Source organism: Panulirus ornatus, chromosome 59 (genome assembly GCF_036320965.1).
Source record: "Panulirus ornatus isolate Po-2019 chromosome 59, ASM3632096v1, whole genome shotgun sequence".
NCBI classification, from domain to species: domain Eukaryota; kingdom Metazoa; phylum Arthropoda; class Malacostraca; order Decapoda; family Palinuridae; genus Panulirus; species Panulirus ornatus.
The window spans coordinates 27,270,960-27,297,664 of record NC_092282.1 but is presented as its reverse complement, the minus strand read 5'-3'; the positions used below and the strand labels follow the sequence as shown (position 1 = coordinate 27,297,664).

The following is a 26,705-nucleotide window of genomic DNA, read 5'->3' as shown; positions in this document are numbered from 1 at the left end:
CCTTTGTGTTTTTTCCTAGCGCTTCCTCGTGCACATGTGGGGGGGAGGGGATTGTCATTTCATGTGTGGCGGAATGGCAACAGGAATGAATAAGGGCAGACAGTATGAATTATGTACATGTGTATATATGTATATGTCTGTGTGTGTATATTTATGTATACTTGAGATGTATAGGTACGTACATGTGCGTGTGTGGACGTGTATGTATATACATGTGTATGTGGATGGGTTGGGCCATTTCTTTTGTCTGTTTCCTTTCGCTACCTCACTAATGGGGGAGACAGGGACAAAGTATGATTAATGATATAGATGTTGATTTGAATGCAAAGGTTAGTAATGTGGCAGTTGAGGGAATGAATGGTATACATGGGGTGTTCAGTGTTGTAAATGGAAATGGTGAAGAGCTTGTAGATTTATGTGCTGAAAAAGGACTGGTGATTGGGAATACCTGGTTTAAAAAGAGATATACATAAGTATACATATGTAAGTAGGAGAGATGGCCAGAGAGCATTATTGGATTATGTGTTAATTGATAGGCATGCGAAAGAGAGACTTTTGGATGTTAATGTGCTGAGAGGTGCAACTGGAGGGATGTCTGATCATTATCTTGTAGAGGCGAAGGTGAAGATTTGTATGGGTTTTCAGAAAAGAAGAGAGAATGTTGGGGTGAAGAGAGTGGTGAGAGTAAGTGAGCTTGGGAAGGAGACTTGTGTGAGGAATTACCAGGAGAGACTGAGTACAGAATGGAAAAAGGTGAGAACAAAGGAGGTAAGGGGAGAGGGGGAGGAATGGGATGTATTTAGGGAAGCAGTGATGGCTTGCGCAAAAGATGCTTGTGGCATGAGAAGCGTGGGAGGTGGGTTGATTAGAAAGGGTAGTGAGTGGTGGGATGAACAAGTAAGATTATTAGTGAAAGAGAAGAGAGAGGCATTTGAACAATTTTTGCAGGGAAAAATGCAAATGTGTGGGAGATGTATAAAAGAAAGAGGCAGGAGGTCGAGAAAGGTGCAAGAGGTGAAAAAGAGGGCAAATGAGAGTTGGGGTGAGAGAGTATAATTAAATTTTAGGGAGAATAAAAAGATGCTTGTGGCATGAGAAGCATGGGAGGTGGGCAGATTAGAAAGGGTAGTGAGTGGTGGGATATACAATAATAACACAACTAACATATATACACATGTACATATTCATACTTGCGTCATTCATTCCTATCGCTACCTCGCCACACATGAAGTAGCATATCTCCCCTCCCCTCCAGCGAGGTAGTGCCAGAAAAAGAGAAAGAAAAAGCCTCATCTGTTCACACTCAGTCTCTAGCTGTCATGTGTAATGCACAGAAACCACAGCTCCCTTTCCACATCCAGGCCCCACAGAGCTTTCCATGGTTTACCCCAGATGCTTCACATGCCCTGGTTCAATCCATTGACAGCACATTGACCCCAGTTTACCACATTGTTCCAGTTCACTCTCTTCCTTGCACGCCTTTCACCCTCCTGCATGTTCAGGCCCTGATCGCTCACAATCTTTTTCACTCCATCCTTCCACCTCCAGTTTCGGCTCCCACTTCTCCTCGTTCTCTCCACCTCTGACACATATATCCTCTTTGTCAATCTATCCTCACCCATTCTCTCCATGTGACCAAATCATTTCACCACACCCTCTTCTGCTCTCTCAACTACACTCTTTTTATTACCACACATCTCTCTTACCCTTTCATTATTTACTTGATCAAAATACCTCACACCACATATTGTCCTCAAACATTTCATTTCCAACACATCCACCCTCCTCTGCACAACCCTATCTATAGCACATGCCTCACAACCGTATAACTTTGTTGGAACCACTATTCCTTCAAACATACCCATGTATGGGTGTTTATGTGTATATTTCTTTTTTCTTATACATATTCGCCATTTCCCACATTAGCGAGGTAGCATTAAGAACAGAGGACTAAGCCTTAGAGGGAATACTTTTATGAATATGGACTTTTTTCTATACCAATTAATGATTGCCTTTTCTTAGGCTCTAAATAGAATGTTCTATGCTATCTTGTCAAGTCCAGTATGTTTCTCATCCAACTGTGTTGTTTCATGTTCAGCAGTCCAGATTTAGAGAAAGTCTAATTGTGTTTTAACATCCTTACTAGTAAATTGAGTAATCTCTGGTAGGAGAGGTGGTATATTATTTCTTTTGGGTGATTAGAGAGCTAATATGCCTACCTACATTTGGACGATTTTTGCATGGAAAAAATGCAATTGAGTGGGAGATGTATAAAAGAAAGAGACAGGAGGTCAAGAGAAAGGTGCAAGAGGTGAAAAAGAGGGCAAATGAGAGTTGGGGTGAGAGAGTATCATTAAATTTTAGGGAGAATAAAAAAATGTTCTGGAAGGAGGTAAATAAAGTGCGTAAGACAAGGGAGCAAATGGGAACTTCAGTGAAGGGCGCAAATGGGGAGGTGATAACAAGTAGTGGTGATGTGAGAAGGAGATGGAGTGAGTATTTTGAAAGTTTGTTGAATGTGTTTGATGATAGAGTGGCAGATATAGGGTGTTTTGGTCGAGGTGGTGTGCAAAGTGAGAGGGTTAGGGAAAATGATTTGGTAAACAGAGAAGAGGCAGTAAAAGCTTTGCAGAAGATGAAAGCCGGCAAGGCAGCAGGTTTGGATGGTATTGCAGTGGAATTTATTAAAAGAGGGGGTGACTGTATTATTGACTGGTTGGTAAGGTTATTTAATGTATGTGTGACTCATGGTGAGGTGCCTGAGGATTGGCGGAATGCTTGCATAGTGCCATTGTACAAAGGCAAAGGGGATAAGAGTGAGTGCTCAAATTACAGAGGTATAAGTTTGTTGAGTATTCCTGGTAAGTAAATTATATGGGAGGGTATTGATTGAGAGGGTGAAGGCATGTACAGAGCATCAGATTGGGGAAGAGCAGTGTGGTTTCAGAAGTGATAGAGGATGTGTGGATCAGGTGTTTGCTTTGAAGAATGTATGTGAGAAATACTTAGAAAAGCAATTGGATTTGTATGTAGCATTTATGGATCTGGAGAAGGCATATGATAGAGTTGATAGAGATGCTCTGTGGAATGTATTAAGAATATATGGTATGGGAGGCAAGTTGTTAGAAGCAGTGAAAAGTTTTTGTCGAGGATGTAAGGCATGTGTACGTGTAGGAAGAGAGGAAAGTGATTGGTTCTCAGTGAATGTAGGTTTGCGGCAGGGGTGTGTGATGTCTCCATGGTTGTTTGATTTGTTTATGGATGGGGTTGTTAGGGAGGTGAATGCAAGAGTTTTGGAAAGAGGGGCAAGTATGAAGTCTGTTGAGGATGAGAGAGCTTGGGAAGTGAGTCAGTTGTTGTTCGCTGATGATACAGTGCTGGTGGCTGATTCGTGTGAGAAACTGCAGAAGCTGGTGACTGAGTTTGGTAAAGTGTGTGAAAGAAGAAAGTTCAGAGTAAATGTGAATAAGAGCAAGGTTATTAGGTACAGTAGGGTTGAGGGTCAAGTCAATTGGGAGGTAAGTTTGAATGGAGAAAAACTGGAGGAAGTAAAGTGTTTTAGATATCTGGGAGTGGATGTGGCAGCGGATGGAACCATGGAAGCGGAAGTGGATCATAGGGTGGGGGAGGGGGCGAAAATCCTGGGAGCCTTGAAGAATGTGTGGAAGTCAAGAACATTATCTCGGAAAGCAAAAATGGGTATGTTTGAAGGAATAGTGGTTCCAACAATGTTGTATGGTTGCGAGGCGTGGGCTATGGATAGAGTTGTGCGCAGGAGGGTGGATGTGCTGGAAATGAGATGTTTGAGGACAATGTGTGGTGTGAGGTGGTTTGATCGAGTAAGTAACGTAAGGGTAAGAGAGATGTGTGGAAATAAAAAGAGCGTGGTTGAGAGATCAGAAGAGGGTGTTTTGAAATGGTTTGGGCACATGGAGAGAATGAGTGAGGATAGATTGACCAAGAGGATATATGTGTCGGAGGTGGAAGGAACGAGGAGAAGTGGGAGACCAAATTGGAGGTGGAAAGATGGAGTGAAAAAGATTTTGAGTGATCGGGGCCTGAGCATGCAGGAGGGTGAAAGGAGGGCAAGGAATAGAGTGAATTGGATAGATGTGGTATACCGGGGTCGACGTGCTGTCAGTGGATTGAATCAGGGCATGTGAAGCGTCTGGGGTAAACCATGGAAAGCTGTGTAGGTATGTATATTTGCGTGTGTGGATGTGTATGTATATACATGTGTATGGGGGTGGGTTGGGCCATTTCTTTCGTCTGTTTCCTTGCGCTACCTCGCAAGCACGGGAGACAGCGACAAAGCAAAAAAAAAAAAAAAATTATATATGCTACTAATCTCCATTTAAGTTATTATACATTCAAGTGCTTTTGAATGCCAAAAACAATGAGCAGATTGTTAACTAGTTTATTACCAAGCTGATTTGACTGGATGGGACGATTTAGCATGTTCTGTAACATATCCTCTCCGAATGCTGATTTTTCCCCGTGTAAAATTGAACTAGGTAGTTTATTTCATAGTAATATTATATTTTAATGACATGTAACCGTGCATTTTCATACTTTAGCAAATTACAAGTTGTAACATCTGCTTATGCTGTCACCCAATATTTAGGGTAGCATCCTCTTAGGTGAGAAAAGATCAAGTAGTTTAGATTTAGTAAGATGGGACTGATCAGTCCAAGGCATATCAGAATGAAAAAAACCATGATAACCCTAATCTGCAGCAAAATCACACTCTGAAAACTCTGCTAGGTACAATTTGAAGCAAGTTTTAAGCAAAATATCTATGAATTATGTACTCTGTTGTTTTTCTCTTACTTCATTTTGTAATCCCAAACAGGCTGCCAAAAGAGCGTACTATCGGAAAAAGCAGCGGAGTATAGATTCTCAACCAAGTACCTCCTCAGGTGTAGCAGGACTCAAGGGAATTAGTAAAAGTAAGTACATGTCAGTTGGGAGGTAAGTTTGAATGGAGAAAAACTGGAGGAAGTGAAGTGTTTTAGATATCTTGGAGTGGATTTGGCAGCGGATGGAACCAAGGAAGTGGAAGTGAATCATAGGGTGGGGGAGGGGGTAAAAGTTCTGGGAGCGTTGAAGAATGTGTGGAAGTCAAGAACGTTATCTTGGAAAGCAAAAATGGTTGTGTTTGAAGGAATAGTGGTTCCAACAATGTTATATGGTTGCAAGGCGTGGGCTATAGATAGAGTTGTGCAGAGGAGGGTGGGTGCACTGGAAATGAGAAGTTTGAGAACAATTTGTGGTGTAAGGTGGTTTGATCGAGTAAGTAATGAAAGGGTAAGAGAGATGTGAGGTGGTAAAAAGAGTGTCGTTGAGAGAGCAGAAGAGGGTGTTTTGAAATGGTTTGGTCATATGGGGAGAATGAGTGAGGAAAGATTGACCAAGAGGATATATGTGTCAGAGGTGGAGGGAACGAGGAGAAGTGGGAGACCAAATTGGAGGTGGAAAGATGGAGTGAAAAAGATTTTGAGTGATCAGGGCCTGAACATGCAGGAGGGTGTAAGGCGTGCAAGGAATAGAGTGAATTGGAACAATGTGGTATACTGGGTTTGATGTGCTATCAATGGATTAAACCAGGGCATGTGAAACATCAGGGGTAAACCATGGAAAGTTCTGTGGGGCCTGGATGTGGAAAGGGAGCTGTGGTTTCGGTGAATTATACATGACAGCTAGAGTCTGAGTGTGAGTGAATGTGGCCTTTGTGTTTTTTCCTAGCGCTTCCTCGTGCACATGTGGGGGGGAGGGGATTGTCATTTCATGTGTGGCGGAATGGCAACAGGAATGAATAAGGGCAGACAGTATGAATTATGTACATGTGTATATATGTATATGTCTGTGTGTGTATATTTATGTATACTTGAGATGTATAGGTACGTACATGTGCGTGTGTGGACGTGTATGTATATACATGTGTATGTGGATGGGTTGGGCCATTTCTTTTGTCTGTTTCCTTTCGCTACCTCACTAATGGGGGAGACAGGGACAAAGTATGATTAATGATATAGATGTTGATTTGAATGCAAAGGTTAGTAATGTGGCAGTTGAGGGAATGAATGGTATACATGGGGTGTTCAGTGTTGTAAATGGAAATGGTGAAGAGCTTGTAGATTTATGTGCTGAAAAAGGACTGGTGATTGGGAATACCTGGTTTAAAAAGAGATATACATAAGTATACATATGTAAGTAGGAGAGATGGCCAGAGAGCATTATTGGATTATGTGTTAATTGATAGGCATGCGAAAGAGAGACTTTTGGATGTTAATGTGCTGAGAGGTGCAACTGGAGGGATGTCTGATCATTATCTTGTAGAGGCGAAGGTGAAGATTTGTATGGGTTTTCAGAAAAGAAGAGAGAATGTTGGGGTGAAGAGAGTGGTGAGAGTAAGTGAGCTTGGGAAGGAGACTTGTGTGAGGAATTACCAGGAGAGACTGAGTACAGAATGGAAAAAGGTGAGAACAAAGGAGGTAAGGGGAGAGGGGGAGGAATGGGATGTATTTAGGGAAGCAGTGATGGCTTGCGCAAAAGATGCTTGTGGCATGAGAAGCGTGGGAGGTGGGTTGATTAGAAAGGGTAGTGAGTGGTGGGATGAACAAGTAAGATTATTAGTGAAAGAGAAGAGAGAGGCATTTGAACAATTTTTGCAGGGAAAAATGCAAATGTGTGGGAGATGTATAAAAGAAAGAGGCAGGAGGTCGAGAAAGGTGCAAGAGGTGAAAAAGAGGGCAAATGAGAGTTGGGGTGAGAGAGTATAATTAAATTTTAGGGAGAATAAAAAGATGCTTGTGGCATGAGAAGCATGGGAGGTGGGCAGATTAGAAAGGGTAGTGAGTGGTGGGATGAAAAAGTAAGATTATTAGTGAAAGAGAAGAGAGAGGCATTTGGACGATTTTTGCAGGGAAATAATGCAAATGAGTGGGAGATGTATAAAAAAAGAGGCAGGAGGTAAGAGAAAGGTGCAAGAGGTGAAAAAGAGGGCAAATGAGAGTTAGGGTGAGAGAGAGTATCATTGAATTTTAGGGAGAATAAAAAGATGTTTCGGAAGGAGGTAAATAAAGTGCATAAGAGAGCAGAAGAGGGTGTTTTGAAATGGTTTGGTCATATGGGGAGAATGAGTGAGGAAAGATTGACCAGGAGGATATATGTGTCAGAGGTGGAGGGAACTAGGAGAAGTGGGAGACCGAATTGGAGGTGGAAATATGGAGTGAAAAAGATTTTGAGCAGTCTGGGCCTGAACATGCAGGATGGTGAAAGGTGTGCAAGGAATAGAGTGAATTGGAATGATGTGGTATACCGGGGTTGACATGCTGTCAGTGGATTGAATCAGGGCATGTGAAGCGTCTGGGGTAAACCATGGAAAGCTGTGTAGGTATGTATATTTGCATGTGTGGACGTATTTATATACATGTGTATGGGGGTGGGTTGGGCCATTTCTTTCGTCTGTTTCCTTGCGCTACCTCACAAACGCGGGAGACAGTGACAAAAAAAAAAAAAAAAAAAAAAAAAAAAGCTTTTTCGCTGTCTCCTGCATTAGCGAGGTAGTGCAAGGAAACAGACGAAAGAATGGCCCAACCCACCCACATACACATGTATATACATACACATCCACACACACAAATATACATACCTATACATCTCAACATATACATATATATATACACACACAGACATATACATATATACACATGTACATAATTCATACTGTCTGCCTTTATTCATTCCCATCGCCACCTCGCCACACATAAAATAACAACCCCCTCCCCCCTCATGTGTGCGAGGTAGCGCTAGGAAAAGACAACAAAGGCCCCATTCGTTCATGCTCAGTCTCTAGCTGCCATGTAATAATGCACTGAAACCACATCTCCCTTTCCTCATCCAGGCCCCACAGAACTTTCCATGGTTTACCCCAGACGCTTCACATGCCCTGGTTCAATCTATTGACAGCACGTCGACCCCGGTATACCACATCGTTCCAATTCACTCTATTCCTTGCACACCTTTCACCATCCTGCATGTTCAGGCCCAGATTGCTCAAAATCTTTTTCACTCCATATTTCCACCTCCAATTCGGTCTCCCACTTCTCCTAGTTCCCTCCACCTCTGACACATATATCCTCTTGGTCAATCTTTCCTCACTCATTCTCTCCATGTGACCAAACCACCTCAGTTTCTCACATGAATCAGCCACTAGTGCTGTATCATCAGCAAACAACAACTGACTCACTTCCCAAGCTCTCTCATCCACAACAGACTGCATACTTGCCCCTCTTTCCAAAACTCCTGCATTCACCTCCCTAACAACCCCATCCATAAACAAATTAAACAACCATGGAGACATCACACACCCCTGCCGCAAACCCACATTTACTGAGAACCAATCACTTTCCTCTCTTCCTACACGTACACATGCCTTACATCCTCGATAAAAACTTTTCACTGCTTCTAACAACTTACCTCCCTCACCATATATTCTTGATACCTTCCGCAGAGCATCTCTATCAACTCTATCATATGCCTTCTCCAGATCCATAAATGCTACATACAAATCCATTTGCTTTTCTATGTATAGAACATTTAAGGATTGTGTTTAGAAGTCGAGATACCAAACAAAGTGTACTAGATATAGATGTAGCTCAAAACATAATTAAATGTGAGAAAACACAATTATTGACCCCATTGTAGGTCGTAAATGAATTGTTATTGTGGCAGCATATGGGCATTGATTAGATGATTAGGGAAATGATTATATTAGCGGATAGTGTTCTCCTAAAAAGTATTATGTATGCAATTTTATTTGTAATTTAGATTCAGTCATAAATCTACTGCAGTTCACTTTTCTGTTTTGATTCAAAATCAAAGCCTCTTTGAACTTATAAAAGATATTCTAGATCTTAACCAGGCAAAAATGATTAATTTGATGTTGTTTTCAGTGTCAAACAAACCTAGGAAAGGGATGGCAACAGCTAAGCAGCGATTAGGGAAAATCCTCAAGATTCACAAGATGCTTCACTAGTTCATTACCACAGCAGCTAGTCTGGTGAAACTTGACAGTCCAGGGCAAGGTTGTCTGCTTTTCTGTCTCTCGTCATTCTGCTGGTCAAGCAACAGTAATGTGTTTTTCGGATGGTAATAAGGACTTGTAAAGACATAATTTGGTAAAATAGTTTTTGATATGGCTTTTACTTTTAAAGTCCTATTTTTAAAAGTTGTCTTTTGGTAATATCATTGTTTATATTGATTTCTAAAGGTCTGAAGAATTATGAAAATATTTTAAGTTGATATACTTTTTCTGCTCCTATATTCCACTTCATTTAGGTTGGGTCAGTAGTACTTGCTGTTACCACAAATGAAAAATGATGACATGTAGGAAGAACAGGGTAAATGGAGAAATATGAAAACTAGAGAAATACCGCTTTTTAGTTTGTTGTGATAATCCGGTTTAGAATACTTCACTCTTTATTTATCATACAAAGTGTCAGAGTTAGAGAAAAATTTATCGTTTTTGCTCTTTCTTGAAACTCAAGAGTGAGAGGGTAGCTAAAAAGTGGAGTGGAAAATTAATGAAATGACATCTAATTTATATTACCACCCCAAGTACAGACACATCACAAATACAGGCATCAAAAATCCAGAAGCTTAAGAAATTTGAAAATTTTGTGAAGGTTAAACATTTGATTTTGTGCAGTTTTTTATTATTTGCACTGGTATTATAATGTGTACTCAATTTAGAGGTATTGTTATGTTTTGCACATAACTAGTATATAAAAAGTAACACAAAAGAAACATCTGTCTTATAGTATTGGTGTGTTAATGTAGTCTAGGGCAAACTTACTCAATGGACAACATTTGATTCAGTTAATTGATATCTCAAATGCATGAAGATATCAGGATAAATGAAAGACCTGGGATTGTTGTGATCCAAGGCATTCTGGATTTTGATATTGCTCATGTATCAACTGCCTTTTTATTGATTATCTTCACATTTTTCTAGGCTCAGCATTTAAGTGGCCATGTTGTTAAGAATCAGTTTGATAGGTTGATTTCTCATTTCATCATCATCATTATCATGTTAGGGCATTAGTGTGTTTGTTATCACTATTTTCTCATTATATAGGAACGTTTCTTATGAACTTTAAGTGGGATCATTGTGTAGGAACATTACATAGGAACAGTATATAAAAACATTTCATAGGATCAGGTAGGAACATTTAGTAGGAATATTAGGTGCAAACATTACGTAGAAATATTAGAAAGGAACATATGGGAGGGCCATATTGTAGGAACATTACACATAAACAGTAGTGAGGATCATTGTATGTGAACATTACTTGGGAACATTTGTTATGATTATTACATGGGAACTTTTGAAGGGAACAGTATGCAGGATCATTACATCGAAATTTTTTTGGGAAAATTGTGTTGGAACAATATGTAGCAACATTATGTAGGACCAGTTGGTAGGTACAGTGGTGGCTTGTGTATAGGAACTGTTCCCCTATCATTGGGCTCACAGATTTACAACATATCAGCGCCTAAAGCTGAAAAAAAGATTTGCCAACCCATGGTTATATATTCAGTATTGCTTTTTGAATTTAATGAATATTTTTTGTCAAAGAGATGAATACATGATGAACAGTTCACATTAACTTTTCTATACATGAAGACACCCATTTAACAGATAACAGCCAGGTTATAGCTGCAATGCACAGATGTTGCCTAAGTTTACACTGCAGGGACTGAGAAATCATGCAACTTGCAGTTCCACAAATTTTATTTCAATGGTTTTCAGTGTAAATATAAGGTTAGGGACAAGAGACCTCAGTAACACCAAAGATGCCTTAAAATTTCCCTCTAGCACAAAGGAATCACAGATAAATCCTGAATGTATATATGTATATACAGTCTGGAAAGATTAATGGTTATTAACATATTCAGACAAACAGAGAAAATGGTTAGTAGTGCTAGAATTGTCATGTTTCACATGAATGCTTGCATTTGCCTATGGTTCTGAAAATTCAGCTTGTAATTGGTGAATGATATGATGAATTACACTTTCATTGTGTTATCTCAGCAGAATTCTCTTCAGTTGATTCTTATCTAATATATGAATTAATCCTTTAATATATCCAGGCAGCTATTTATTCAAGCTAAGTGATTCCTCTAGACGGATATTTTGCACCTCATTTTCAGTGCTCTGCATTGAGCTTGGGTTGTGGATATGGTGGCAGTTCACAAAAATTTCTCTCCACATTTAGTCCCCCTCCTGCCATGCCAATGAGAGCATATTTTCCTGAGTTTTCTAGGAAGGAAATTGAAAAGTTTTGCATTTAGAGGACCAGACAGATGATCGTGAATGATTTAATAATGTAGCTGATGATGTCTTCAGATAGTACGGAGATTTATTTTATGGATACTGACTCTTCCAACATTGAAAGTTGACCAAGGTGAGGCAGGAGGTTTTTCCAACATAAGTGGAGACGGTTTTCCAAGGTCCACCTGACCTTGACAACTCTGTGTGTGTTTCTGCTGGTATTTTACTGACTTTTATAGTTTTGCTTTTAGGAAAAAATTATCAGTAATCACACAGATGCTGTTTTCAGACAAAAAATAATAGAAAATAGCTGAAGTTGAATGAAAAGCTACTTAGCAACAGAACATTGCAGTTGCCTTCAATTCAGAACATTCAGCTTCTGATCGATGTTTGATGTGGTATAAAGTATTTTCTGCTAATTTTTCCACACAGTTTTCTAAAGTAGGATCTAACTTAACGCATGAATTAATGAACATTTTCATATTTAGAAAAATATACGAAAAATACTACTCGGGTATCAGGAGGGTAGTGATGGGTGTGTTGTGAGCCAGCTCTTCAGTGGTTGTCAAGTTGCACTTCTCTGACTGAAAGAGCTGTCTTGCCTTTCTACCTCATGCACGCATGGATTTCTGGTATTCTGTCCACAAGCATACAATCTGTCCCTGTCATACATAACACTTGACAACACTTAACTTGCACACCTTATTCTTCATAACTAGATGTTTCTGTGGTGAGCACTATGCACTAGACTCAACTTTTGTCAAAATTATAGGAGTAGTAGGTAGGAAATATAGGCAGGAGCATTAGTTTGTAGTTGGTAGCAGCAATAGGTAAGAACATGAGGTAGTAGTGGTTGTAGGAACTTTAGTAGGAGCCACTGGAAACACTTGGCTAGAGTTGCCTTCTTCCAGTGGCTTGTTGATGATGAGTCATAAAGGCTAGGACGTGGCACTGGGGTTCACTAGTTACAGAGACTCTTTTGCCATGGCCACCTCTGACTGAGTTCCAGTTGGAACTGGCATCAGAGATATAGGTAGATAAAGATGAAAGTCTTACCAAGTACTTGAATGCTCACCAGATCTGAGTGTACATGCTCAGCAGCTTGCAAATTTAAGAGTTTTATGTGTGATTTGTAAACTAATAGGGGTAATTTAGGTAGCTGCAATTTATGAAAAGGAAATCAAAAAAATTTCCTATTTGCAACTATAGTGTGGCATTGTGTCTTAACATGGTGTAACTATAGGTACTGTACCTCAGTTTCTATTTAGCTTTTAGTTGGAGATGGCTTGTCTATTCCAGTTCTGTGCTTTATATTCACACTATGACTAGGCTATCAGTTTTGTTAAAGTCATGGAAAACTAAGTGAAGCCGAACATAAGTTTGATCAAGCAAGTAAAGAAAGGGTAAGAGAGATGTGTGGTTAAGAGAGCTGAAGAGTGTGTGCTGAAATGGTTTGGACATATGGAGAGAATGAATGAGGGAAGATTGACAAAGGATATGTGTCAGAAGTGGAGGGAACAAAGAGAACTGGGAAACCAAGCTGAAGATGGAAGGTTGGAGTCAAAAAGATTTTGAGCGATTGGGGCCTGAATGTGCAGGAGGGTAAAAAGTGTGCATGGGATGTAGTGAATTGGAACGATATGGTATACTGGGGTTGACATGTTGTCAATAAACTGAACCAGGGCATGTGAGACATCTGAGGTAAACATGGAAAGGTTTGTGGGGCCTGGATAGTGCATCACACATGACAGCTAGAGACTGAGTTTGAATGAATGTGGCCTTTTTTGTTTATTTTCCTGGCACTATTTCGCTGATGCAGGGGCTGGAGATGCTGTTTCCTGTGGGGCAGGGTGGTGCTGGAAATGGATGAAGACAAGCAAATATGAATATGCACATATGTATATATATGTATATGTATGTGTATGTATATGTGTATATGTTGATCTGTATATGTACATGTATGTATATATGCATGTATATGAGTGGATGGGTCTTTCTTCATCTGTGTTTGAGTGTGTGTGTTTGTAATATGATGATATCCATTGAAAATCAAATGATCACAGAATTTAAGGAATTTATATTGATAATGTCATTGCTTTAGAGAGCCATCACATGGAATCTGATGTTTATAAATGATCTACAGTTCTTGTGTACATACTGTAAAGCTAGGGTAACTTACCATTTATTAAAGAATTTTCTTGTTACGACATAGGACTCATCAATAGTCCATCACTGCATAGGAAGAATGGGCAGGTACATTAGGTGGTATCTTTAGGTAGAAGTAATTGGGAGGAACATCAGGTAGGAACAATAGATAGAAGTAGTAAATAAGAACATTATGCAGGAACGTTAGATACAAGTAGTAGGTAGGAACATTTGGTAGAAGCAGTAAGTAAGAACATTAGGGAGAAGTAGTAGGAAGGAGCATTAGACAAGAGTATTAAATAGGAACATTAGGTATAAGCAGTAGGTAGGGCATTAGGTAGGAACATTAGGAAGAAGTAGTAGGAAGGAACATTAGGTAGAAGCAGTAGATAGGAACATTAGGTAGAAGTAGTAGATAGGAACATTAAGAGTAGTAGGTAGGAACATTTGGTAGGAACATTAGGGAGGAACATAAGTAGAAGTAGTTGGTAGGAACATTTATCTTTGTGTGTATCAGAGGAGACTATTGGGTGTGAGTTTTTTATTTCTGGATAGCCTTAGAGAACCTTACTCACTCACTCACTCCTTCATTCTCTCTTTTCATATGTCTTTGCTCTGTGGAGTCTCTTCATGTACTCTTCCCCTTTTATTGTCTTCTCTTTTCCCTATCTAATCTTTTCCATTGTTTCTTTCAATTCTTCTTTTCTTTTCTCTTTATTCATATCCGTATCAATTATTTTTCTCTCATCATTGATATCCAGTCACCTCTTTTCATACTTGATGCCATTTTCCAGCACAGTGAGGTAGCATTAAGAATAGACAAACATTAGATTCAACCATGAACATTTACTCTAGCAGTTACTTACATTAGTTATAAGCTTTTCTACTTACTGATGTTCATTCTATTTTTAGTTTTCAGTCTCTTCATGGTTTATTTTGGCTTTTTATGGTATTTTTGCTGTGATTTCTGAAGTAACTCCCATTATAGAAGAAATGTACATGAGTGGCTAGCTGTTGCTTCCCATGATAACCTACTAGTCACAGCCCTACTCCTTCTCCAAGATTTCCCTTCCTGACCATCACCTTCACCTTTCATTTGTGTGTGCTTATATGTCTTTCATACCTTGCATGGTCATCCATTCATAACCCCTGAGGTAAATTGTCTTTAACTGGAAATTCATTCCTGATGAGTTTGTGAAAATGACTTGATTTTTTATTAACTTGTCCACAAAAATCATACTCTTCTCAAAGTTTCTGACTGTAGTGTATTGATTTTCTTCTGAAGCATACTTACTATGTATAGATCTTATTTTTCTTTTGAATAATGCTACTTCATATGGTATGTAGTGTTATAATTACTTTAATTATTACTGGAATACAACCATAAGTACCTCAGTCAGCTGGTGCATATGCATACAGCAGTAAGGTAAGGTATTTTATACATTGTATATGCCAGTAATGTAAGGTTTTTATACATTATATATGCCACTGTGTGTATCAAGGAAACAGACGAAAGAATGGCCCAACCCATCCACTTACACTTGTATATACATACACACCCACATACACACATATACATAGCTAAACATTTCAGTGTATACATACTGATATATACATATATACACATGCACATAATCATGCTTGCTGCCCTCATGCATTCCCGTCGCCACCCCACCACACATGAAATGGCACCCCCCCTCCCCCCGTGTGTGCACGAGGTAGCGCTAGGAAAAGATAACACAGGCCACATTCGTTCACACTCAGCCTCTAGCTGTCGTGTGTAATGCACTGAAACAACAGCTCCCTTTCAACGTCTAGGCCCCACAATACTTTCCATGGTTTACCCAAGACACTTCACATGCCCTGGTTCAATCCGTTGACAACATGTCGACCCTGGTCTACCACATTGTTCCAATTCACTCTATTCCTTGCATGCCTTTCACCCTCCTGCATGTTCAGGCCCCGATTGCTCAAAATCTTTTTCACTCCATCCCTCCACCTCCAGTTCGGTCTCCCACTTCTCCTCATCCCCTCCACCTCAGACACATATATCCTCTTTGTCAATCTTTCCTCACTCATTCTCTCCATGTGACCAAACCATTTAAAAACCCCCTCTTTGCTCTTTCAACCACACCTTTTATTACCACACATCTCTCTTACCCTTTCATTACTTAATCAAACCACCTCACACCACATATTGTCCTCAAACATCTCATTTCCAACACATCCACCCTCCTCCGCACAACTCTATCTATAGCCCACGCCTTGCCACCATATAACATTGTTGGAACAACTATTCCTTCAAACATACCCATTTTTGCTTTCAGAGACAATGTTTTCACCTTCCACACATTTTTCAATGCTCCCAGAACTTTCGCCCTCTCCCCCACCCTATGATTCACTTCCGCTTTCATGGTTCCATCCGCTGCCAAATCCACTCATAGATATCTGAAACACTTCACTTCCTTCAGTTTTTCTCCATTCATACTTACCTCCCAGTTGACTTGTCCCTCAACCCTGCTGTACCTAATAATCTTGCTCTTATTCACATTTACTCTCAGCTTTCTTCTTTCACACACTTTACCAAACTCAGTCACCAGCTTCTGCAGTTTCTCACCCGAATCATCCAAAAGTGCCGTATCATCAGCGAACAACAACTGACATTTCCCAAGCCCTCTCATCCACAACAGACTGTATACTTGCCCCTCTCTCCAAAACTCTTGCATTCACCTCCCTAACAACCCCATCCATAAACAAATTAAACAACCATGGAGACATCATGCATCCCTGCCGCAAACCGGCATTCACTGAGAATAAATCACTTTCCTCTCTTCCTACTGGTACACATGCCTTACATCCTTGATAAAAACTTTTCACTGCTTCTAGCAATTTGCTTCCCACTTCTTATATTCTTAATACCTTCCACAGAGCATTTCTATCAACTCTTATCATGTGCCTTCTCCAGATCCATAAATGCTACATACAAATCCATTTGTTTTTCTAAGTATTTCTCACATATATTCTCAAAGAAAACACCTGATCCACACATCTTCTACCACTTCGGAAACCACACTGTTCTTCCCCAATCTGATGCTCTGTACATGCCTTCACCCTCTCAATCAGTACCCTCCCATATATTTTCCCAGGAATACTCAACAAACTTATACCTCTGTAATGTGAGCACTCACCTTTATCCCCTTTGCCTTTGTACAGTGGCACTATGCATGCATTCTGCCAATCCTCAGGCCCTTCACCATGGACCATACATACCTTTATATCCTTACCATCCAGTCAACAACACAGTCACCCGCTTTTTTAATAAACTCCACAGCAGTACCATCCAAACCCTCTGCCTTGCCGGCTTACATCATCTGCAATGCTTTCAACACCTCTTCTCTGTTCACCAAACCATTCTCTTTGACCCTCTCACTTCGCACACCACCTCAACCAAAACACTCAATATCTGCCACTGTATCATTAAACACAATCAACAAACCTTCAAAATACTCACACCATCTCCTTCTCATTTCACTACTACTTGTTATTACTTCACCATTATCTCCCTTAACCGATGCTCCCATTTGTTCTCTTGTCTTACGCTCTTTTTTTACCTCCTTCCAAAACCTCTTAGTATTCTCCCTGAAATTTAATGATACCCTCTCACCTCAACTCTCATTTGCCATTTTTTTCACCTCTTTGCACCTTTCTCTTGACCTCCTGCCTCTTTCTTTTATACATCTCCCAGTCATTCATACTACTTCCCTGCAAAAAAATCCTCCAAACGCCTTATTCTTCTCTTTCATGAACAATCTTACTTCATCCCACCTCCCACCTTTCTTATGCCACAAGCATCTTTTGTGCATCTTTTCCCTAAATACATGCCATTCCTCCCCCACTCCCCTTACGTCATTTGCTCTCACCTTTTTCCATTCTGCACTCAATCTCTCCTGGTACTTCCTCACACAAGTCTCCTTTCTACACTCACTTACTCTCACCTCTCTCTTCACCCTAACATTCTCTCTTCTTTTCTGAAAACCTTTACAAACCTTCACCTTTGCCTCCACAAGATAATGATCAGACATCCTCCAGTTGCCCCTCTCAGTACATTAACATCCAAAAGTCTCTTTCATGTGCCTGTCAATTAACACGTAATCCAATAATGTGCTCTGGCCATCTCTTCTACTTACATACGTATACTTATGTATATCTCCCTTTTTAAACCAGGTATTCCCAATCACCAGTCCTTTTTCAGCACACAAATCTACAAGCTCTTCACCATTTCCATGTACAACACTGAACACCCCATGTACACCATTATGCCCTCGAGTGCCACATTACTCACCTTTGCATTTAAATCATCCATCTCTGTAACCTTGTCTCGTGCATCAATGCTGCAAACACACTCACTTAGCTGCTCCCAAAACACTTGCCTCTCATGATCTTTCTTCTCATGACCAGGTGTATGGGCACCAATAATCACCCATCTCTCTCCATCCACGTTCAGTTCTACCCATATCTGTCTACTTTCTTACACTCTATCACATACTCCCACAACTCCTGCTTCAGGAGTAGTGCTACTCCTTCCTTAGCTCTTGTCCTCTCACCAACCCCTGACTTTACTCCCAAGACATTCCCAAACCACTCTTCCCCTTTACCCTTAAGCTTCGTTTCACTCAGAGCCAAAACATCCAGGTTCCTTTCCTCAAACATACTACCTCTCTCTCCTTTTTTCTCAACTTGGTTACATCCACACACATTTAGACACCCCAATCTGAGCCTTCGAGGAGGATGAGCACTCCCTGCATGACTCCTTCTTCTGTTTCCCCTTTTAGAAAGCTGAAATACAAGGAGGGGCGGGTTTCTAGTCCCCTTCTCCTGTCCCCTTTAGTCGCCTTCTACAACACGCAGGGAATGCACGGGAAGTGTTCTTTCTCCCCTATCCCTAGAGATATGTATTTTATTATAATTATGCTTTATTACCGTCTCCTGCATTAGCGAAGTAGCGCAAGGAAACAGACAAGGAATGGCCCAACCCGCCCACTTACACATGCATATACATAAATTTCTACACATGAACATATACATACATATATATTTCAGCATATACATACATATGCATACACAGACATATGCATATATACACATGTACATATTCACACTTGCTGCCTTCATCCGTTCCTGTTGTCACCCTGCACACATGAAATAGCAACCCCCCCCCCTTGAGGTTGCACTACCTCAATATATATGTCATGTGTAATGCACTGAAACCATAGCTCCCTATCCACATCCAGGCCCCACAAACCTTTCCATGGTTTACATGTACATAATTATGTTCAAATTTTTTTGCATTAATCATTAGATGTACATTTTTGAGGATACAGAGTATGTAATAGGTACTGATTAAGTTCTAAACATGTTTTATTATTAGAACCCATTTTGATAGGAAAATTACATTGGTGTTATTCGTTCTATTTAGGAAAATTACATTGGTGTTATTCGTTCTAATTTAAAGTTCAGCCATATTCGATAAATCAAGAAAGGATAGATTTTTGCTTTAATGATGGTAACTGGTTGTGATTTTTCATGTGGAAAGGTATGACTGTTCCTTTAGATTTTATATATTTTTTGATTCCTGTTTTGAATAGTGTATTTAAAATCCTGTTTTATGCACCTGTAAAAATTTTATTTTTAGATGCAGAAAATATGATTTATTTACACTGAAGAGTTGGCATTTGATGTATTGGCACCATTGAGGTTTAGGTTTACAGTAGTTTTAACTTTCAGTTTAGCACGATATTGAAGAGTTGTGCCACCACGTCTCTTAGCAGAAGAGAGGTCATGTTGTATAGAAACTTAATAGCAACTCGCTTAGCAGGTGAGAGGTCATGTTGTATAGAAAACTTATTAGCAACACATCTAGAAAATATTACCAAGTCTTACCTATACAGAGTATCAGTATCCTAGAGTAATTAGATCCTATGATATGGACAGGGAGTTAATGTGAACTGATATTACAGTATTTTTGTATGGTGTTTGATATATTTTGATATAAGTACTTGTGGATATAGATTATTTTAGTTAAAGAATGAACAGAAGTTAAGAGGATATAGTAATGGTTGCTGTTCATTATGAATGCAGGGCAGAGTAAGAAATTTGAAATGAAAGTTAATTCTGTGCTGGCATTGACATCAATTAGGAATGTGTTCTCTCCCCCACTAAAGTGGTATCAATGTCAAAGTAGGATTTTTTCTCTCTCAACAAGTTATGCATATTTAATTTGCACATGTTTCATGTAAGTTGTGGATCAAGAGGCACATTGAAATTTATAGATAGACTTTTAATACAGTAGAATTATTGCAAGTAAAGTTTATAACAAGAATTGATACAGGAAAATTATTGCAAGTGAAGTATATAACAAGACTTTTGATAAGGGAAGATTGTTGTGAAATGTAAAGCAAGATATTTTGTAGAATAGATTTTTTCATAGGCTAAGAACATCTAACTTCTGAAATGCACATTTTCACAGTTTATTTATCTTCCAATCTTGGAATATTCAATCAAAACTTATAATGTACGATTAATCTTTTTTTCCATACTTGTTCTCTGTTTCTTTGTGTGAATGAAGCAGCATCCTAAGCAAATGACTGAGCCTTATAGGAAAAAGTCCATATTTAGCTCCTTCCTCTGTTCTTTCCTTTGGAAATTATTATATGATTGATATGCACGTGTAATTTAACGCAAATATGGTTCATATAAAGAAAGAACTGTGCTTGGAGAACCTCATGAAGTGGAGTATTAGAGTAGTGATACAGGATGTAAACAACAACCCAGAGCTTTATACAGTATATTGCTTTCATGTTATAGACTCTCTTTAGAAATTAGTTTCTTGTTATTATTTCTCATAAGATTTGGAAATGTAAAGGATCAGGTTGTTCCATGGATGCTTTTAATGCTTTAAACATGTAAAGAAATCATAAGTTCACTTTTGTTAGTGTATTTAAACAGCATTTAAAGATGATCTTCGATATGCCAATCACGTGACAAGTCTCATGATTGTGTATTAAGCTGTATTTGGATAAGAACAAACACTAATTTATAAATGATGGTGGATTCATCCAAAGATTAATTTCATCGTAGATCGGTAGCATTTATAGATTCAGAGTTTATCCTGTATTGGAATATTTTGGTTAGAGAGACATGCCTTGCCATCGTGGTTAGCTTGTTTGACACCAGTCACCAAACATACTCTTACATTTCAGTGAGGTGTCCACCAGTCACAGTGCAACAGACCTAAATGCTTAGTTAGTCAACTGGTGTCATGGACTTCTATTTCTTCCTTGTTTCCCCTAACTGTCAATTAGTTTCAGAACTCATGCAGGCAGATTCAGGCAGCTGACACCATTTCTCAAGATGGTTCATGCTTACACCAATGTAACTGTCTGAAGGGCTTAATAAGAATTCATATAGGAAAATTAGATTATTTATTTGTTACAGTAGAAATGTAAAGACTTTGTGTTGTGAATCAGAGGTGTAAGACTTTTTCTGGTTGTGATACAGTTTGCAGTATGTTGAGCAAAACACATAATATGTGTGCTGCTTCTTCATCTTTATCTTTGACATTTGAACTTATTGCTAGAGTTGATTAGCTTGAATTAGTGTTGGCACAGTATTATAATGGATATGTTACAACTTATGATTCCTATTTTCATTACATAGCATATTATTTTTTTATTTAGTTAAGCTGTACTCTTAGGTTCTGTAAATGAGTGTTACCAACTTGCATGTGCTCTGGAATGGTTTTGTTTCAATGGGCCTAATAAGGCATTTCTAGCTCTTTTTCTCTATGGTTAGTTGTTAGCTTGGTTTTTTATCTTCTAATAAGGAATTTGTAGGTCCATATCACTGTGGATAAGTGATATCACGGCCTTTTATCCTCTAATAAAGAATTTGTAGCCCCTTATCTGTATGGGTAACTGTTCCCGTGGCTTTTTATTTTACTCATTTTAGGTTTCATTTTTCTCACCTCAACTTTTAAGAGTATCAAAGAAATCTGTTTTTTGCTGATTTCTCAGAGAGACACAAGGAAGAGGGACCTTATATCTCTTAGAGAGAATTGTTTTCAAATCAATCTTTACCATCTGACCGCAGTGAATAACCATTATGTTGGTGATAACATAACTTCATTGTATGGTAGGCTGTAAGCAGGTGTTTCAGTAGAGATTCCTACTCACTCCTCGTGATTTTTTTTATTAGTACAATCTAGTTTTTTTTCAACTTCTTTAGGTAGAGGTATATTTTATAAAACATTAGTAATGTTGCTTTTATTTTTAGAACCATGTTTCTACCTTTTAAGGTAACTTATGTATCACCAACCTAGACAGGTAATTGCTCAGTGTCATAAGAATATGCAACTCTTTCTCACAGGTTTTATTTTGTTGACTTGTAATCCATCAGGTTTTTCAGATTTTTGAGTGTTATTTGTTAAGGGTGTATGCACTGTACTATATTTTACTCATTTGTGTGGTTTATTGGTATACAGTATATCCTCCCAAATCCAGAATATTTGGTGTTGAAGGATCTAGGAATTGGGATGTATTTCAAGAATAGGGAGAAAAAGTTGTACCCTCCCATACTCAGGCTACTTGATCTGATTCTGTGTCATGTTCCAGGCTTTGGGTCTGCTTGCACACCAGTAGCAATGCCTTTCTTACAAAAAGTCCACAGCCAAGGATGGCTTTTTTCCACCTTGTAACCCAGACACTACCAGCTTTTCAAAATGTCCCAGTTCAGGAGGTTTAAGCATTTAGTGTCTGGGTTTAGGAAGACACTATAGAATATTCCCAGATGATTTTGTTACCAATCAGGGGTTCAGTTAAGTTAGCTGATTTTCCTTCACCTGTTAAGTCCCTGATGTTTCCAGACAAATATTTATGGGAGCTGCTGGATGGACATTTATGCATCCACTTTTATGCCTGAATTTTAAGGCTGCACACTAAGCTTGGGTGATGGCTTACGTGGCAGTGAGCCGTAATTTCCCCCCATGGTCAGTCATCTTTCAGCATTGCCAGTGAAAGCACATTTTCTTAAGAGTTTTTAGGAAGGTATTAAAATGGTCTTTTAGCTAGATTCAGAGGATTGGTAGAAGATATTGTTTGTGGATTGTGTGGATAGTGATTTTCTGGAGACTGATTCCTTCAGAATTGAAAGTTGACCAAGATAAGGTAGGAGAAGGTTTTATAGTAGAAATGGAGGCAGTGTTGTCTGCTCACCTGACATTTACAGCACTGCTTGTGATTGGTGCAACTGGTGATTTTACAAACTTTTATCATACTGTTTTGAAATGATATCAATGAATCACATTGGTTTTAGCAAGGAAAGATTTATTGTATAAGATTATAATAATTAGTAATCATTATTTCAATGCAGATAGAATAATGATAAAACGTGCAGTTACAACTTACTTGTCATTCATATCTTACTTTCAGTGCATTGTACTGAAACTTGTACAAAATTTCTACACATATTATAGTGAAAATAATTTTTTACATTGTTATATGAAAATCTTTGTTAAACAACACAAAAAGTGTGAATTTGAAGGGTTAGAAAGGAAAACTGTGAGATATTACAGAAGTTAACATTGCTACAGATCATTACTTCACTACACCTTTATGCTCTTGCATGGTTGTGTACTCTTATTAAGGTTGTTTTATTAATGATGATACTACTACTAATGATAATAATGGTATTGACAATAATAGTAACTATTACAAAATCAGTGATCAATATTGATGGTTTACTGAATAAACTACAACCAGAGGCTGAAGATATGAGAAAATACGTAAACCATAAATGCATGGTTATTTAGTGAGATTAAGAAATGAATATAGCAAAACATTGGATAAAAGTAAAGCAGCTCTCTCTGATGCCATATATTGTTCTGTGAGGATGCATTGGAATTATTATATATGTTCCAGTTGAATGATTAGAAAGTTTCATCCAAAAATTCTTACTGCACAGTTCAACTAACATCCAGGGGTAGTGTCTCATCATGCTGAAAAGGGCACACCAGTGTTTGGTAAATAGGTTAGGAGAAGATTCCAAAATAGCTTTTGTTATTCTTGTAAAGAACAGAAATAGTTAAGCTGGTCAGTATCACTTATGTAGGGATTGATTTTGAGTATGTGTACCTGATTGGGAAAAAGTTGCTCATAAGATAAGACTAAATATAGTACCCTTTTTGGAGATGTCTGTTGATATTATGAATTTAAGTAAGTTTGACTTTGCTTGTGGAAAGCAATGGTTTATTCAGTCCTGTTTGAAATATATCAGCTAATGGGCAATTTTAGCTTTAGTTGTACTGAATTTAATGCTTTGGTAGATTGAAGACTTGATATTGTTAAAGTAATCTTGCTAGTTTTTCTTGTTCTGTTGAAGTGCTGTGGTCTGTTACAGTACTTTTGTTTACATGTTCCTTAGGTGCAGTCATACTGTAGGTTCTGGCCATTGCTTTCAAAGAAGTAATGTGCTTTTAACAGAGGTGTTGAACTCTCTGATATACTGTTGAATTTAAATCAAGTGTTTTTCATTCCTACATTAAAGTCAGACACAGAAAAGACAGGTATGAATTTTCAGAGACTGAAAAGAGTCACAAGATCAGATATAAGAGGAAAAAGTGATTTTGTTTCATGAAGCATCAGATTGAAATGCAGAATTTTTTTGCCAATTTTGTTATATCATCCATCTCTTGTGGTCAAGTTGAGTCAGAAAAGGAGGAGCATTATGTGTCCTCTGATTCAAGACTATCTGCAGAGAAAGATTTGAATAAAGGAGGTTTCTTGGTTTCAGAGAAAGGAAGGTAATTTGTATTTGATTATAGTCTTATCAACCATGAAGGTTTTTAGACCTGAACTGTTGAGAGTTAAACTAAATTTGCCAAGGTGATACCCCAATAAGTGCAGTATGTTGCTTTATATCTGAAGCAATGTTTGTCAGCTTTTTTTTTTTTTTTTTTTTTTTTTTTAAGCAGTATGTGATTTTTTCTTGAACCTCAGTCTTCTCCATTCTATCTCCTTTAATAAGTAAAATTTTATAGCTTGATTTGTAGTATTGTGGCAGCCATTATTCAAACTCAAGTTGAAAGACATCCATTTATAAATTTTGTATTACTGAGCTTCCACAACTCTTTTCCCCCATGGAACATGTAAAGGATGCTTGCAGAACCCTTGGGTTCTGGGAAACCTTAGTTGAAATATTGTTCAAAAGGATGCATATATTCACATTACCATTCAATGAGAGTTCATTAGCTATTAATTTTCTCCCTTACCTTTTGAGGGAGCTTTTGTCTCTTCGAGTTCAATTTAATGTTGACCTGTTCTGTTGAAAGTAACCACAGTTATGAGACAAGTGCTCTCCAAATTTTTTTTTCTTCAAAGAATGCCCTACTGTAGGATCTATTTTTGACTTGAAAATCATGAGGGATATTACCATTTAATCAAGAAAAATTTCTGGAAGACATGTCAGGAATGGGATATTTGTCTTGGGTGGTTTTGTGTTGCTTCAAGGCACAAGGGAAAAAGCCACAGATAAACAAACTGGGTTTTGGTGAAGGATCTCAGTGTCTTAGAAGCATTGCTTCACCTGGGCAGATTTGAATTTTCTCCTGTTAGCTTTTGGTTGAATTCCAAAAGTCTTGCCCAAAGAATGATTTACCAATATTGTCACATAAGTAATGCAAACAGGCTTGGCTGATACTAAGAGGAGGATCAGTCCATCATGAAGTCTGCCCCAAAGCTTCTCCAACATCCAGAGGGGCTTCATCTTACATTTATTGCTTTTCATTAGGGGTTGAGAGTTTCAATTTTACTTCATTTTGTGTAAGATCCTTAGAATTTTTAGTTATATTAAAATACTAGGACCAATCTACTCATTTAGCTCTACTTCTCTTGGGTTCAGTTTTTGAAGGGTCATTACTTCATGTTTTCTCACATAGTTTGGTTGTCCTAGCTAATCCTTATTGCCAGAGTTAGATGTCTTTGTACTGTCCTGTGCAAAAGTTGGAAAAAATAATTGTGTATCAGACATCATATCATGAAATTACCTTGTCGTTTTTTCATATATTTGTCCAAGTAAGTGTTTTGGAGGGCTAATCATTTTGTGAAAGCAATAGCTGCCTGGTGGAAGACAGATCAGTAAGTTTTCTTGTAGATTCAGCATATTCAGGGGCCCCTAAATGTTAACCTTATTACCAGAAACATTTACTAATTTCCTCAGAATGTGTTCAATCCTAAGTCATTTGACTGTTGAATAACATTTTTCAGTTTACGCAAAAGATTATGTAAAAGGTGCATAGGAACTCGGCATTTCATGATCTATCAGATACATGATTATATCCCAGGTTGAATAGATTTCATACTTTCTTGAGGTATTTTCAAATTATAAAGAAAAATGTGTTCTGCCACAGTTTGTTTATTTTCATTCCTATTTTTATGTTTAGAAGGTACAAGACTCTTGCCAATTACAAAAGTTTTATCATTCCTTTTAGGATAGTTCTGTGTTATGGATGTTTCATTCCTATCACATTTTTTTTTGAATGTGAGGAATATTTTGTTACAGTCCCTCTCCTTGGCAAGGTTAGTAATGGCTACACAGTGAACCAACACTTCAGTGGCTGTCAAGTTCACTTCTTTTGCCCAGATTTTTGTCTTTAGGATGCTGTTCACAAATGTATTACCTCTCCATCTCACTCATAACACTTGTTTATACTTTTCACACAGCTCATTTAGCACAATCTCATAAAGTACTCTCGAGTATGTACTGTAACAGGTCCTAACATATTTTTTATGCCTGGACTACTGAAATGTTTCTTTTGGAATTAGAAGTTTGGTCTTTTGAGTTAATGGTAATTGATTTAGTAGCATTCTGCCTTTGATAATGTCAAATGTATTAGTTATATTTCTGCTTCTCTATAATTATAGTGGAACAGAGTGACTTCCATCTTTTTTTGTGCCAAGAATTTCACTGGTATAACACTGGTTTGGTCAAGTGCATAGAAATTTTTTATTTTATGCACTTTCATTGTGTTGATAAACAAATATATATTCGCTATTCCAGCTTTTCTTGATTTTTTCCCTTCTTTGAGCCATCAGTTGAAACTAGTGCTCTCAGTCATAGATCCTCTGAAACACTAAACTTATCCCATAATAGTCAGTAATTATTCCTATGG

General features: G+C 38.3%; 1 protein-coding gene across 1 annotated transcript in view; it reads left to right on the top strand.

Annotated features, from left to right (window-relative positions):
* The window catches only part of LOC139767311 (histone lysine demethylase PHF8-like), a 130,308-nt gene extending 104,773 nt beyond the window's left edge, over positions 1-25,535 (top strand). Inside the window, exons 18-19 of the mRNA XM_071696581.1 lie at positions 616-621; positions 8,958-25,535. Coding sequence (XP_071552682.1) covers positions 616-621; positions 8,958-9,040 — 89 coding nt within the window. The 3' untranslated portion in view covers positions 9,041-25,535. The remainder of the gene's footprint in view (positions 1-615; positions 622-8,957) is intronic.
* Positions 25,536-26,705: the final 1,170 nt, after the last annotated feature.